General features: G+C 43.8%; 1 protein-coding gene across 1 annotated transcript in view; it reads right to left on the reverse strand.

Moving 5' to 3' along the window:
• The window catches only part of FAF1 (Fas associated factor 1), a 494,563-nt gene extending 484,250 nt beyond the window's left edge, over positions 1–10,313 (reverse strand). The window contains exon 1 of the mRNA XM_060231799.1: positions 9,944–10,313. Coding sequence (XP_060087782.1) covers positions 9,944–9,988 — 45 coding nt within the window. The 5' untranslated portion in view covers positions 9,989–10,313. The remainder of the gene's footprint in view (positions 1–9,943) is intronic.
• Positions 10,314–16,792: the final 6,479 nt, after the last annotated feature.

Here is a 16,792-nt window from a genome sequence, read left to right on the forward strand (position 1 = left end):
AAAGCAGAACTTAGAACCAAAAATTATTTTAAAAGACCTTATTTGATATTATTTCTCTTATCTTTGATTATTGCACCTATGAATTTTGCAATTGAGAGGGTGACACAAGCATTTGCAAATTAAGATAACAGGCTACAACAGACTCTGAAACATCTGGACCACCTCTAGCATGAACCAAAGATCTGTTTTTATATAGAACATCCAGCTGGAACAGCAGAATAGTAAAGCGTGATATAAAAACAGACTAGGCAGCTATCCATCTTATCAAACAGACTGCCATCCACAGATTAATATAGCACTTGAAATGTTTTGATTTTTATGATTTTATGTTTAAGTCATAATGTACTTGGGGGGTGGGGGGGTGGGCTCCCTCTGGGTATCCTACCCCCCCCCCAGGGAAAGTGTATGCGCAATACATAGCCTCTCCTCTCCCGGTGTAGTGAATGCCGCGTGGTCACTGTCTGGCTATGCCTGGCAGATGGTCACTGCAATGGCCTCTCCTGCATTACTGCATCCGTAGCAACACCTTCTCGCTGGTCCCCCCCGTTTTTCACAGAGTTTGCTACGTCATGGTGCGACCGAATTGTCCGGCGGTATAACCGGATGGGCAGGCTGGGCCCACCAACCTTGCCAGCCTAAGAGAAGGAAAACTCTAACATCAAACCCGGGCAGATAGAGCTCGTTAATGTAACACCTACCACCTGGAGGACTCGCTGCCGGCGTCCCGGCTTACTGGGCCATGGCAGATGACCCCCAGGTGAAAGGGTGGAGCCAGTACCGCGCACACTGGGCTTCACCTAAAAAATTCCTCTGCGCAGGCCTGAAGGGCATATCCACATACACAACCCACAACCCACAACGCATCAAGTCCTGCAGCGATGGGCAAGGGGCGAAACGGCAGGTGGAAGGTGCCACTGGAAGCCGCAGTCCCGATCCTGCATGTAGGCGGTTCAGGGTATTGGTCGCCTGATGCTAACCCGGAGACGAAAGCATTTTTCGGCAGCATCCTGAACGACCAAGCAGCCTTATCTAGGGACAGCACTGCTTGCTCCACACGGAGAGGGGCCTAGAAAAGGTGGCCTAAACAAAGCTCGTCTCCTCCACCCCAGTTGGCTAGCCGTGGTCAACGGGCATCCTTACTTGCGGTCAAAAAATAACAACAAAGAAAAGGCATGCACCTGCCTCACAAAGTGTGCAAAGACTAAAGCTTGCGTGTTGGAACATCAGAACCATGCTTGACACAGTAGACAGTGGTCGCCCTGAACGACGCTCTGCTCTAGTTGCCCACGAACTTCTCAGGTTGAATATCGACATAGCAGCTCTCAGTGAGGTCCGTTTCCCTGAGGAAGGTAGTCTTCAAGAACACGGTGCTGGCTATACCCTCTACTGGTCAGGTAAGTCAAAGGCTGAGAGCCGCCTTTCTGGCGTTGGCTTCATGGTCAGGAACTCCATTGCCTCCAAACTCGAAAACCTGCCAACAGGTCACTCAGATCGCATCATGTCCATGCGCCTCCCACTTCAAAACAAGCAGCATGCAACACTCTTCAGTGTGTATGCCCCAACCCTTCAAGCAGATCCTGCAGAAAAGAACAAGTTCTATGCTGATCTACACAACCTCGTACGGAAGACCCCTACAGAGGACAAGGTGATCATCCTTGGCGACTTCAATGCCAGAGTAGGTAAAGACTCGGAAGCCTGGAAAGGAGTACTTGGCAAACACGGCATTGGCAACTGCAATGACAACGGGTGCCTCCTGCTAGAATTCTGCATGGAGCACCAGCTCACCATCACCAACACTATCTTCCAGCAGAAGAACAGTCTGAAGACAACCTGGATGCACCCACGGTCCAAGCACTGGCACCTTATCGACTACATTCTGGTGCGCCAGAGAGACCTTCAAGATGTCTTACACACCCGAGTAATGCCCAGTGCAGAATGTCATACGGATCATCGTCTTGTACGCATCAATCTCCTTCTTCACTTTAAACCCACACCCAGGAGAGGAGGTATCCCTTGGAGGAAGTTTCAGGTTGGCAGTCTCCAGTCAGCCGAAGTTAAAGCTGCCTTCCAGGCAAAACTCCAGTCAATAATTGAGGACCCCAGTTGCCCCACAGACCCTTCTCCAGAAGCATTCTGGGAACACCTAAAAACTACCGTCCTGCAGATCTCTGAAGAAGTCCTCGGGTTCTCCACAAGGAAGAACAAGGACTGGTTTGATGAGAACAATCAAGAGATCCAAGATTTACTGGCGAAAAAGAGATCTGCCTACCAAGCACATCTTGCTCAGCCCTCCTGTCCTGGGAAAAAAGCAACCTTTCGCGCTGCATGTAGCAACCTCCAGTGCAAGCTTCGAGACATTCAGAACGAGTGGTGGACCAAGCTTGCTGAGAGAACCCAGCTGTGTGCAGACACTGGTGATTTAAGAGGGTTCTACGAAGCCCTGAAGGCAGTATATGGTCCATCATATCAGACTCAGAGTCCCTTGCGTAGTGCAGACGGCCAAGTGCTCCTCACAGACAAGGCATCCATATTGAACCGGTGGTCGGAGTATTTTCAGGTTCTCTTCAGTGCCAACCGCGTAGTTCAAGATTCAGCAATTCACCTCACCCCACTTCAACCAGTGAAAACAGAGTTGGATGAGATCCCCACTCTAGAAGAGACTGTTAAAGCCATCAAGCAACTGAAAAGTGGCAAGGCAGCAGGAGTTGATGGAATTCCACCAGAGATCTGGAAGCATGGGGGCACAGTACTACATAGCTCACTTCACAAAGTACTTGTCACCTGCTGGGAACAAGGCAAATTACCACAGGACTTTCGCGATGCAATCATCATCACCCTATACAAGAACAAAGGGGAAAAGTCAGACTGCTCCAACTACCGGGGGATAACCCTGCTCTCCATCGCAGGCAAAATCCTTGCCAGAATACTCCTGAACAGACTGGTGCCCGCCATTGCAGAAGAACTCCTCCCAGAGAGCCAGTGCGGCTTCAGAGCTAACAGGAGCACCACCGACATGGTATTTGTTCTCAGGCAGCTCCAAGAGAAATGCAGGGAACAGAACAAGGCTCTGTATGTGACTTTTGTCGACCTTACCAAAGCTTTCGATACCGTTAGCAGGAAAGGCCTGTGGCAAATCTTGGAACGTTTAGGATGTCCCCCAAGGTTCCTCAGCATGATCATCCAGCTACACGAAGACCAGCGAGGCCAAGTCAGACACTGCAACGACCTCTCAGAGACCTTCCCAATAGGCACAGGTGTAAAGCAAGGCTGCGTTCTCGCGCCAACTCTCTTTACGATCTTCTTTAGCATGATGCTTCAAAGAGCCGCAGTAGATCTAGATGATGACAATGGTGTCTACATCCGCTATCGCACCGATGGCAGCCTGTTCAACCTGAGGCGACTAAAGGCCCACTCCAAGACAATGGAAAAACTCATCCGAGAGCTACTGTTTGCTGATGATGCTGCACTCGTCTCCCACTCGGTATCAGCTCTGCAGCATATGACGTCCTGCTTTGCAGAGGCTGCCAAGCTATTCGGCCTAGAAGTTAGTCTGAAGAAGACAGAAGTTCTCCACCAGCCTGCACCCCAGGAAGATTATCACCCTCCCTGCATCACTGTGGGTGAATCAATTCTGAAGACAGTCCAGCAGTTCAGCTACCTGGGGTGCATCATCTCCTCAGATGCTAAGATTGACAAGGAGATTGACAACAGGCTGGCAAAGGCAAACCGTGCCTTTGGCCGACTGCACAAAAGAGTGTGGAGCAACAAGCATCTGAAAAAAGGCACAAAGATCAATGTTTACAAAGCGGTTGTGATGACAACCCTCATCTACGGCTCCGAATCGTGGGTTTTATACCGTCATCACCTGCGACTCCTTGAGCGCTTTCATCAGCGCTGCCTTCGCACCATCCTCAACATCCACTGGAGTGACTTTGTGACCAACACTGAAGTTCTCAAGCGGGTGGAGGTTACCAGCATCGAGGCACTGCTGTTGAAGACGCAGCTGCGCTGGGCAGGGCATATTTCTAGGATGGAAAACCACCGCCTTCCCAAGATTGCCCTGTATGGCGAACTCTCCACCGGCCATCGAAATAGAGGGGCACCAAAGAAGAGGTACAAGGACTCCTTGAAGAAATCCCTTGGCACCTGTCGCATCAACCATCACCAGTGGTCTGACCTAGCCTCAGATCGCAAAGCATGGAGGCACACCATCCACCAGGCTGTTTCTTCTTTTGAGAACGCACGCATAGCTGGTCTTGAGGACAAAAGGAGATTGAGGAAGAATCGCACTGCTACAGCACCAACCCTAAATCAGACTTTTCCCTGCAGCCACTGTGGCCGGACCTGCCTGTCCCGCATTGGTCTTGTCAGCCACCAGCGAGCCTGCAGCAGACGTGGGCTATTGCACCCTTCTTAAATCTTCGTTCGCGAAGCCAAGCCGAGAGAGAGACATAATGTACTTTTATATTTCATGTATATACATAAGAAGAAGAACTGCAGATTTATATCCCGCCCTTCTCCCTGAATCAGAGACTCAGAGCGGCTTACAATCTCCTATATCTTCTCCCCCCACAACAGACACCCTGCCCTTTCAAGGACCCTGCAGCTGCCCTTTCAAGGACAACATTTGCCAGAGCTATGGCTAATCCAAGGCCATTTCAGCAGGTGCAAGTGGAGGAGTGGGGAACCAAACCCGGTTCTCCCAGGTAAGAGTTCACACACTTAACCACTACACCAAACTGCTCTCGTACACCAAACACGTAAGCCGCCCTGAGCCTACTTTGGCAGGGAGGGCAAGATATAAATTGAACAAAATAAATAAATAAATTTGTATCCAATAGTAGCCATGATACCTGGGCTTGCGCATTCAACAATTCCATATTTTTAAGTAAAGGGGTGACTAAATTAGCCCTCAACTTGTTGAATATAAGGCACTCCATAATCATATATTCAATAGTTCCAGTTTTTTCATATGAGCATCTGTATGTTCTATTAGAGTATGACACTCAATTATATCTGACCTCCAAAACTGCAGAGGGAAAAATATTCATTCTTGCCAAAGTAAAAGTTCTTTTTAGATCTGGAAGTGTCAACTGACAAAAATTTTATCTCCAGAGTCAAAAGATCCAAATGTTAAGACATATAACATTTCCAGTCATCTTTAAGACACAGGTGGGGGATGAATGGAAGTTTGAGTGGAAATTAAAATATACCAAATATTGGCTGATATACCAAATTTACATTGTATTATTTTCAAAATAAATACATGGCAATGATTAGCATACATGTTGTACTTAGGCTTCCCAAACCTCCCGCTCTGGCGGGAGACTTCTGGGTTCGCAGCCTCATCTCCCGCTCTTCAAAACTCTGGAAGCGGGGGTGGGGGGTGGAGGGGGGGGAGAACATACCTTTAGGCTTCATGTTGTAGAGCTCCTGAGCCGTTTGCAAAATGTCTGCCCCTTTAAGGCTGGGCAGGAAGCAGAAAGGGCTTCTGAGAACGGCCCCTCCCTTTCTTTGCTTTCGTTTTCACAGGAAGTAGAGTTGTCCGGAGGAAGATCTGGTAAGTGTGTGTGTGTGAGAGGGAGGGGGCAGGGGATTCCCTAGTTTGGAGGCCCTCCCCCCCCCTTTAGAAAGCGTGGGGGGGAGGGAAATGTCTACTAGGCACTCTATTATTCCCTATGGAGAACGATTCCCATAGGGAATAATAGGAAATTGATCCGTGGGTATTGGGGGCTCTGGGGGGGGCTATTTTTTGAGGTAGTGGCACCAAATTTTTAGTATAGCATCTAGTGCCTCTCCCCAAAATACCCCCCAAGTTTCAAAACGATTGGACCAGAGGGTCCAATTCTATGAGCCCCAAAATATGGTGCCCCTATCCTTAATTATTTCCTATGGAAGAAAGGCATTTTAAAAGGTGTGCTGTCTCTTTAAATGTGATGGCAAGAACTCACTTGGAGTTCAATTATGCTTGTCACATCCTTGTTCTTGGCTCCACCCCCAATGTCTCCTGGCTCCACCCCCAAAGTCCCCAGATTTTTCTTTAATTGGACTTGGCAACCCTAGTTGTACTATATGCCCTATTTATGAAGTAGCTTAAATTTCTCCAAACACCAGCTACAAATAATTATAAATATAATCATTGCAACTGCTGCAAAAGGGCAGTGTAAATGACACAGGAATTATAACACCTTTCCTATAAGAAAATGCTAAAAATGAGGCTTTTTAGTTAAGAAAAAGAGAATTAAGTGGAAATATTTATAAAGTCAAACATGACATTGAAAACATGGAGGAAGAATTTTTTCTCCTCCTCCCATAATAGTATAGTTTGGGGCACCTAATTAAAGTGATGCGCAGCAAACAAAATACTTCTCCACCTAACATATTATGGATATATTTCATTGTCATAGGGTGTACCGATAGCCACTGGCTTAAGGGAGTTTCCAAAAGAGCCTTCACATTTTTATAGATCCATCTACAGCTGTTAATGAAAGTGAAATGAAATCTCCATGTTAAAAGGGAGTGTGCTGGGAGACAAAAGCATGACAGAACAGTTGCCTTCATGTCTTGCTTGTGAGCTTCCCAAAGAATTTATGTTGTCCACTGGAGGAAGCAGAATGCTGGACTTGATAAACTTTTGTTCAGATCCAGCAGCACTCATTATATGGTTGTGTCATTATGCCTGTCCATATGTCTGTATGCTTTTACGGAATTGTTTAAAAATAAATAGATATGTTCTTAATCCTATTCAGATGTACAGAGAAGTTAGACCCTCCAAATTTAATTAGACTTACTCTCAAGTACAAGGGCATAAGATTACGCCCTTACAATTGAAGATGAAGCTATTAGGGTGCCCAAAAGAACTTAAGTATATATTCTTCCCTCATTTGCAAATTATAAAAACTTTGTGGGGAAAATATTTCGGAAAGCAAAATGCAAGGTTGTATTATTGGGGTTTAGCAATCATATGCAGACCTAAACATTATCATTATCATGCAGAATGTGAAAGACATTCTTTTTTTTTCTGGAAAGCAGAAATAGACATCCCCATGATATAATTAAAAATCCTTGTAATGATCATTTGTAAAGAGAAAAAGTTTTCTATAATTTTTCACCAACATTTCCAGTTTTTTTGTATCATCCGTAGAAAAGCAATTTTAAAAAAAAAAATCCAAATATTCATATCTTTATGCTAGGTATCTTAGAGGAATGATCATATTTGTCTGATGTTGTTAAGAAGAAAAAAATCAAGCTAATCTAGAGTACATGGGGGGCTAACAAAATAATCTGTATTGATCAAACACAAGCTAAGGCAATTTACACAAAGGACATGAAATAGAAACAATGACAATGTATTTTGCTTTGTGCGCATGTTTGCAAAGGACTGCTGTACACGCCACATCATTTTAACTCAGCACATTCCTTGTTCAGTAAGAAAGAAGGACAAACATCTCAGGATTAATACTAGAAGGTGTAAACCCAAAACAAATGCAAACACCTTACTGAAGTCTTGATTAATGCTGGTATAAACACAGCAATTTAAATATATGTCAAAACATCCAGAGAGTCGGATTACATCCTGCTGTGGCCAAGAATGCGCTGAGATCTGGGTTCAGCTCTCACTAGTCATTTTTTCAATAAGGTTGAAGTCTTAGGTCCTGTATATGAACTTGGAAATCAATGGCACTTACTTGTAAGTAAATGTTAGTGTAGAGGACCTTGAAGAAGCTTAGCTTCAGTTTATTACCCATACAAATGGGAATGATCTGCCAGAATGAATTCTGAGGATTTGCAAGATATAACACATAACAATACTACATGCAATTAAAAAACAGGTATCATAAAATTCCAGTTTATGTATCATAAACATTACTTAAAGCCTGATCCAAAACACAATATGCATGATTAGGGGGCTGCAGTTTAAATATTAAATACTGATAGATATTTCTGTATATTTAGAAGGTATCTGTTGCTTTTCTTATCGGCATGTTTATCCAGAACTTTAAAATATTTTACACATTTTTTTCTGGATAAACAAACATTCAAATACATTCCTATAAAAAACCCACCTCAAAAGCAGCAACTCAATCAAAAGTTTAGATCCAACCAGAGCCAAACCAAAAGGAATCTAATCAAGTAGAGTAGATACTCTTATTAGAGATACTCTGAAGATTTTTTCCAACACAATTAAATGTGATTTCATCAGCCCTCTTTGCTGAAGCTGAACATTATACACTCTACATTAATGCTACATATGAATAGATTTTCTGTGAGTACATGAAGATGCTCTCTTCATATCTAAACAATAATATAAAAATAATGTCTAAGGGGTTCTATTTAGCTTTCAAGCATATATCTGACCATCACAGATTGGCTCAGATATATGCTTGTTTCAATGAAGCATCCAGTCCAAAGCTATACATGTTTGTTCAGAAGTGAGTTCAACAGGACTTGCACATTAGTAACCATGATTCAGATTGCAGCCTTACATGTATTTATGTGTGATGAACTTCATCCATCCTTCAGAGAACTGATATCAACAGTGCTGTTAAATGTATTTGGGACAAAGGTCCACCTTGGTAAAATAACTTTTATGTTTTCAAGACTACAATGCAACAGGTTGCACAACATAGTTATTTTTATGAAATAATTGTTTTGTAAAATCATATGCATTCATATACAGCAAAGCTAACTTTTTGAACTTTTTTAAATTTTAGGTTTACAAAAACATAACCATATCATGCAAGCCATACCAATTATCCCCTAACAAAACACCAAAGTACAGTTATCAACCTGTCCTAGGATCAATACAGTTCTAGAAAACTATACAGTCGAAGACCATTACAGCATCAAGTTTCAACACATACTACACAGTTGCATGATTATTATTAGCACACACACAATGCCATAACACATTCCTAGAGAGTGAATTTTAGCTTGATATTTATAAATCAATTTGAATTTAAGAGTTGTAACATATAAACTGAAATATTCATTAAAACTTCAGAATTGTGCTTATTATTTATGCCTGAAAAAATAATCAATACCCATATAAATGCATAAGTACAATACTAAAGGACACTGACTTTATATCTTCTGTTTCTCAGAGAGAAATTATCTTATGCAACAATTAAAATACTGCTAGAAGGCATCCTAGTAGGGAAAAAAATATGATATAGGCCTTACCCTCTTACTTATTTTTGTATCTGTGGGTTTAAAGATATATTCAGGGTCTGTATTTTATCATAGTCAGAACAAATGTTAGCAGGTAGCCTCAAATAGAAGATTTATGAGGAAACTGCCTTACTTAAACTGAAATCCTGGAGAAACATTAATAAAACACCACAAAGCAATCCACTCAATAGTTGAACAACTCCTATAGAAGTATTCAATATTACTTTGTTTAGGGGACAGAGACACACTCTGGGACCAAAACTAAAACATTTAAGATCCATTTCAACCCAAAAGGCATTGAGGAGGTTTCTTACACCATATGCCTCTAGCCCTTTTAATTTCTTCTCTCTCATATCATAGTTTGAAACATGTATTGACTCTTGAAATGCTGGCAGGTATCTTACAATGACAGCAGTTTATTTCCAGCCCACTACAGCTATCAATTTATTATTTAAAAGTTTACATAGAGGTGAAAGATACAAACCCAAGAGAACAAACAGCCATATACCTTTGTCTGAAATATTGTTCTTTGTGAAGGAATAAAAATTAAAATGCCTTATTAGTGAAGTGGCTTTTTATTATTTGTGCCACTTTGAAAACTGAATACAGCTGAAAACAATATTAATATTATTTTGAATTCATCTTGTTTCAGTACAGCGTTCGTAATTCCAGTACTTAAATCTTCCGCCAAAAAACGCATGAGCCAGGAGGAAAAGGAAAGCAAAAAGCAGATTATGGGTCGAATATGGCAGTGGGAAGATTTGAAATTTACCTGAAAGTCAGCCAGTATCATTTCTCTATCCATGTTGGACGCCATTGCAGCCGGTAGCGTCCCCTCCTCCTGTCTGAACTGTGCACCTGGAGGTTGCTGCTGGCGAGAACTGAGCTCAAGGGAGGGGGGGGGGGGAGAGAAGGATAAAAAAAAAAGGCTAAGCTCTCATTTAAAGGTCCAAACTCAGCCAATTCCTCGGAGCTGCTTCGCAGACACCTCTTCTCCCAGAAATTGCTGTCCCAGTAGCCAGGAAAAGGGACTGGGTTCTGAAGGGTACAAGGCAGCAGCTAGCCCTGCCTTAAAAAAGGAAAGAAGGCTTTGGGACTGCTTCCTCCCTGCTTTGCAAGCGGCTGTCGCACATTTTGCCTGTCATTAAGGTCGCAAAGAGACGCTTTCCGGCCGCCACGTGACTAGTTCCTCTGTCAAATGCGTGAGAGAAGGGTAGTGAAGGTATTACCGGTTGAGCAAGATTGTTGTTGCGTGGGACTGGGTGCAAAGCGAACTGCTCACTGGCTCATTTCTCTGCATCACGCGGAGTGGTCTGAAATGGTGTAGAGACAAGAAAAATTAAATACTAGTGGAGGGGATTTCTTTCTCGTTAGAGAAGTGACAACGGAGGAGCTGTGAAGGTGGCTTCAGCAAAGAACTGAGGCTGGACGAGGAACCGCAGACATGGAGAGAAGAGGTTGCCATGGATTTTTATACAGCTCTCATTATGCTTTCTTCCTCAGGACTTCACGGCGTAATGCCCCGGTGTTATACGATCTTCTTCGGTAGGGGGATCTTCAGATGTACGAAAAATCTGGCAGAACCAAAGCCTTCGAAATAGCCCAATCCTGTGCATGTTAATCGGAAGTAAGTAACGGTGGTCCTGTTCTTCAGTGCTTCTCAGTAAACAGGCGTTGGCTCGACTAGACATTCAGTCGGGGTTACCAAATGAGCGTACGTGGGACTGCAGCCTTTTGGGAACAGAGGGAGTGTTACTTTCAAATCATTTTATTACTGCGTAAAGCTCAGCTTCTTGTGGAGCGAATTCAGAGAATAACTTGTTAACCACAAAGTGTCAGGGTGCCACATATTTTCTAGAGCCAGTAACTAGTTTATTGTGGGCAGGAATTCAGTAGGTGATCTCTTCCCCCCACCCCCAGCATAGAAAGTTAGTCCTAGGAAGTGTCACCTGCTGAATTTCTGCACATTGTCACTGTTACAAGAATGGGAGACTCTACAAGAATGGTTAAGCATATTTAATATTACTGAACTTGTATTTGCTCATGATCTGAACCAGGGGTATCAAACATGTGGCCCAGGGGCCCAATCAGGCCCCCAGAGGGCTCCTATCAGGCCCCCAAACTACTGGCTATCATCTGCTTCCTTTTTCTTATCTCTTGCTTTCTTCTGCATAACAGCTTGCTTTGCAAGGCTTGCTCAATCACAAAGGAGCTACAGAGTAAAACCTCTATTTTCTCTATTGGCTGAGGCTCCTCCCTTGGGGAGGACGGGAGGGGGTAGAGCTTGTTTTTCCAGGCTCTCTCAGTAGCACAGCAGAGCTATTGAGCCAAGCCTCTCTCCCTTCTATTGGCCGAGGCTCCTCTCTCTCCTGTCCCCTGGGGAAGGAAGGAAAGAGCCACAACTTCCTTTGTCCAGTTCACTGGATCTCATGGGAGAAATACAAAGAAAGCACCTTTAACACCAATGAGTGCTAACGTTTTAACCATGTTTTAAGGTTTTTTTTAATTGTGTTTGTCTGTGTCCTTCATAAAGTTTATAGCTCTGCTACCTAATCTTAAATAGGTACACACATGGCCAACCCAACAAGGCCTGGCCCAACAAGGTCTCATTTATGTCAGATCCGGCCCTCATAACAAATGAGTTCAACACCCATGATCTAAACAATGAGCATTTCACAGGATTAAATAAATAAATGTGATCACAGAGAAATCTGAATGATTTGGGAGACTTACAGTTCAATTCTAATCATATTTACTAGGAAGTCAATTTATTTTCTTATGTGTATACATGCTTAGGATTGCACTGCAAGTCTCCCAAGTCCATGGTCAGTACTTTGTCTACTAAATGACTTTCTCAGTGGCTCAGCTGGAGCCCACTTTTAGACTTTGGTTGACTTCTGCAGTGATGAAAGTGATCACAATATCCACACAATATTCCAAAGCCATAAGGGAATGCAACCAAGAAGATTAAAGGGTATGTTTTGTTTTATTTTTATGTTTGGAATGGGATGTTGAATGACCCTGGCTCTGTAAAGAAGAGTGGAGCAAAAAAAAAATTTTACCTATGTAACCTTACAATTTCTACATAGGTGTGCCAGATCTCCCCCACCATCACTGAAAGTAGTGGTACATGTAGGAATGGACAAAGCCTTTGCCACTGATAATGTCATTCCGAACTGTAGTTCAGAACTACATTGCCTCTGAATACAGATATGCCATTTAGGTACTGATGGCACCAGAGTAAAAGGGGGGGCGGGGGTGAATATTTTAATCCCCAGAACCTGGCAGCCTTGGCTATATGAAATTGTTAACATTCTTAAACATTAATAATATTGTTTTTTCAGCATTACATATTAATACTGTTGTCTGTTCTGTTCTGAAGATGAGCATACAATTTGACCTGGTTTTGACATTAGATTTTAATATAGGTGAGGGATAGAAAAATGAAGGGGATGAGCCAGGGCTTAATTTTTTTTCACAATCATTGTTATTGGTCATTTTATTATGTAGCAATGCAAACTGAGCCAGGGCTTACTTTAAGCCCACAATGTATACGAATTCACTAGAAGAAACTCTATTTGGTTCTATAATTAAAAGAACACCTAAACTATTCTTGTAGAGAATATATTCCAGTCCCCTTATAAATCTAGTTGCCCTTTTGGTTTCTCTGAATTCTCTTCAGATTGCATAAAAATTTCGCCCCAGGATGTGTTTATGTTAGGTAAGTGGGTTTTTTCCCCTGATTCTCCACAGCAATGAAGTACATTTGTGCACCTCACAGGGTTTCCCTGGCCTTCTCCTGATCTTCCCCAAGTCTGCTTTTTGCAAAGTTTTGGGAAAGATTGGAGCAAAGCCTGGATGGCTGTCCTGTGGATGGAAACATTAAGATTTTCCCAGTCCGACAGCAATCTATGCAACAGCCATTTTTCCTGAACCTATCCCTGGGGCAGCTATTTCCTTCCCCCACCACTGGGGGGCTTTTTTGTTTTTTTTTAAATTGGCAACTGGATATTATATCATTATAATCAGGGCTTTTTTTGAGCAGGAATGCACAGGAACACAGTTCCAGCTGGCTTGGCATCAGGGTGTGTGGCCTAATATGTAAATGAATTCCTGCTGGGATTTTTCTACAAAAAAGCCTGTGTGGAGTAATGATGATGTAAAGGGGTGTGGCCTAATATCCAAATGAGTTCCTGCTGGAATTTTTCTACCCAAAAAGCCCTGAGATATATCAGGTTCTTTGAATTCCACTTTCTTTTTTCAAAAAGGTAAGTACCTGGTTTCTTTCATTGCAGAAATATAAGGGGAATGAATATGTCTGCAAAGAAAGAAGCTAGATGCTTTTTTAAAACTAAAAGGTGGGAGTTCAGAGAACATTTAGTGTAATTCGGTCATTGACAACCTTACCACAAGGTAAACCAAATGTTAGAGAATTAGAAATTGGCTGTGAGGCTTTTGCGAGTTTTTTTGCAGATAAGGTCTCGTCACTCCAACACGACTTCCCTGCTACAACTGATACAGTGAAAGAACTCGAGGCACCGAGCACGTATTCTGGTCCATTTCTGGATTCCTTCGCCCCACTCAGCCTGGAGGAGGTTGACAGGATCCTTTTGACTGTACACCCTATGACCTGTGGGTCGGATCCATGCCCGTCCTGGTTTATAAAATCTAACCAGGTGGTCTTACGGGAACCACTACAGGTCATTGTCAACAGAAGGGATCTTTCCCAGGCCCCTTAAAGAGGCTGTGGTCTGCCCCCTCTTGAAAAAACCATCTGCAGACCCAGCCGTATTGGCAAATTATCAGCCGGTGTCAAACCTGCCCTTTTTGGGCAAGGTCATAGAGCAGACGGTGATGACTCAGCTACAGGGATTCCTGGAGGACACTTCCACACTGGATCCATTTCAGTTCAGCTTTCAGCCGGGTCACGGTATGGAGACGGTTCTGGTTGGCCTCATGAATGACCTCATGCGACATTTACTGTGGCTACTGTCTAGCCACCTTGCCGACATGAAGTCCAGGGGTCAGCCTTACAATGGATGGCCTCTTTTCTCCAAGATCGGGGACAAAGGGTGGTCATAGGGGAAGAATCATCCTGAAGGCACCTGCTTATATGTGGTGTGCCACAGGGTGCAGTTCTATCCCCGATGTTATTTAACATCTATATGCGCCCCCTTGCCCAGATTGTCAGGAGGTATGGGGCTGGGATGTCACCAATATGCAGATGACACCCAGCTCTATCTAATGATGGGTGGCCAGTCCGACTGTACCCCAGATAATCTAGACCTGCCTCTTCAAGCTGTAGCCTCTTGGTTCAGACAGAGTCAGTTGAAGCTGAATCCGACGAAGACGGAGGTTCTCTATCTGGGTAGGGTGGCCCAGGAAGGGAGATCCCTTTACCAACTCTTGATGGGGTGCCACTGATACCCGCCCCTAAGATCAAGAGCTTGGGAGTGCTTCTTGAGTCCTCTTTGACAATGGAGGCTCAAGTTGCAGCCACTGCCAAATCCGCCTTTTTTCATCTCCAGAGGGCTCGGCAGTTGGCCCCTTTCCTGGAACACGACAACCTAGCAATGGTAATCCATGCCACAGTCACCTCGAGAATAGATCACTGTAATGCTCTCTACATGGGGCTACCCTTGACCTTGACTTGGAAACTGCAGCTAGGGCAGAACACAGCAGCGCGGCTGTTAATGAGGCTCCCTCGATGGGGACACATTCAGCCGGTGCTGAAAGAACTGCACTGGCTACCAATTGTGTTCTGAGTCCATTTCAAGGAGTTGGTATTGACCTTTAAAGCCATATATGATCGGGGGCCTATCTATCTTCGGAACCGCCTTTCTCCACATATTCCCCAGAGAGCACTGCATTCAGGGACGCAACATCTACTGTCCATCCCCAGACCAAGGGAGGCCAGGCTGTGGTCTACACGGTCTAGGGCCTTCTCAGTGGCAGCACCTGAAATATGTAATGCACTCCCGAAGGCCATAAGGACCCTGTGAGACCTCTCTCAGTTCCGCAGGGCCTGCAAAACCGAGTTATTCCGACAGGCCTTTGGCACTTAAACCGGGAGAGGACTGCCACCTACACTACTGAGATATTGGAACTACTACGGGTTTAACTGTTAGTAAAAGACAATCCTGCCTAGGTAGTTATTTAACAGCACCGTAAAATGGTTTTAAAATGTTTTAAAATGTTTTAATAGTGTTTATTGTTTGAAGTTTGATCGTTTAATTGTATTTATTGTCTGAAATTTTGAACTGATTGTTAGCCACCCTGAGTCCGCTTGCAGAGAGGGCGGGGTATAAATTAAAGGTAATAATAATAATAGTTCTGTCACGTTCTCAGGGTTCAGGCAGGCAAGATTCCAAAGTCAGTCCAAGGTCAAAGTCCAGGAAGTCAAGCAGGAGCCAAGTCACCAATGCAGAATCACAAACCAGAATCAGAAGTCAATGTCCAAAAGCCAAAAGGTCAGAGTGCCAAGGAAATCAAGCAGTTCAGGATCAGGAATCAGGAAGAAGCGTGGATGCAAGCCAGAGAATAGACTTGTTGCTTCCACAAGGTTACCAGGTCCTGGGTGGGAGCCTGGTAATCAGCCTGCTCCCTGGGTGACAGTGACTGTGCTAGAAGTCCAGGCTGAGAGATCTGAAGCATTGACATGCCTCATGTCTTTGCTCTGAAAGTTCTTTCCGGAGCCTGCTTCAAACTCTTGAGATGGGAGGAGGAGAGCTTGGAGGAGATTGATGTCAACAGCTGACACTGGTGCTTGGAGAGTGATTGATGGGCCAGCTGCTGTTTGTTCAGCTGAGGAACTGGCTGGCAACTCTTCCAGGTCTGTTAACCCTTCCAGCTCCTCCTCGTCAGGGCTCATGACAAATTCATTCATTTCAATTTTTTAAAAAACCTGAAAAGCTCATGACAAATTCATTCATTTCAATTTTTTAAAAAACCTGAAAAGCTCTGTTGGGGGGGGGGGTATGGCCATTGCAGGGAGACTGAGGCAAAGAATTATGGGGAAACTTGACAGGGGAAACCCCATTGCCACTATGCTGTGTGTGGGAAACACCTTCACTGGGTTATCTGCAATACATGAACATAAGAGATGCCGTGTTGAATCAGACCAATGGCCCATCCAGTCCAACACTCTGTCACACAGTGGTCAAAAAAACCCCAAAGTGCCATCCGGAGGTCCATCAGTGGGGCCAGAACACTAGAAGCCCTCCCACTGTTACCCTCCCTAAGCACCAAGAATACAGAGCATCACTTGCCCCAGACAGAGAGTTCCAGCTATACCCTGTGGCTGATAACCACTGATGGAGCTCTGCTCCATATGCTTATCCAATCCCTTCTTGAAGCCATCCATACTTGTAGCCACCACCACCTCCTGTGGCAGTGAATTCCATGTGTAAATAATAATAATAATAATAATTTTTTATTTCTATCCCGCCCTCCCCGCCGAAGCAGGCTCAGGGCGGCTCACAGCATAAAATACACATTACATCAGTTTACATTATAAAAACATGGTTAAAACAGTTATAAATTATTAAAATTAACATAACAATATGGCGTTGTAAACATTAGATTTCGTAACATCAGATAATAAAAACATTTCCAGCAGCAT

This window comes from Heteronotia binoei, chromosome 2 (assembly GCF_032191835.1).
Source record: "Heteronotia binoei isolate CCM8104 ecotype False Entrance Well chromosome 2, APGP_CSIRO_Hbin_v1, whole genome shotgun sequence".
Taxonomy (NCBI): domain Eukaryota; kingdom Metazoa; phylum Chordata; class Lepidosauria; order Squamata; family Gekkonidae; genus Heteronotia; species Heteronotia binoei.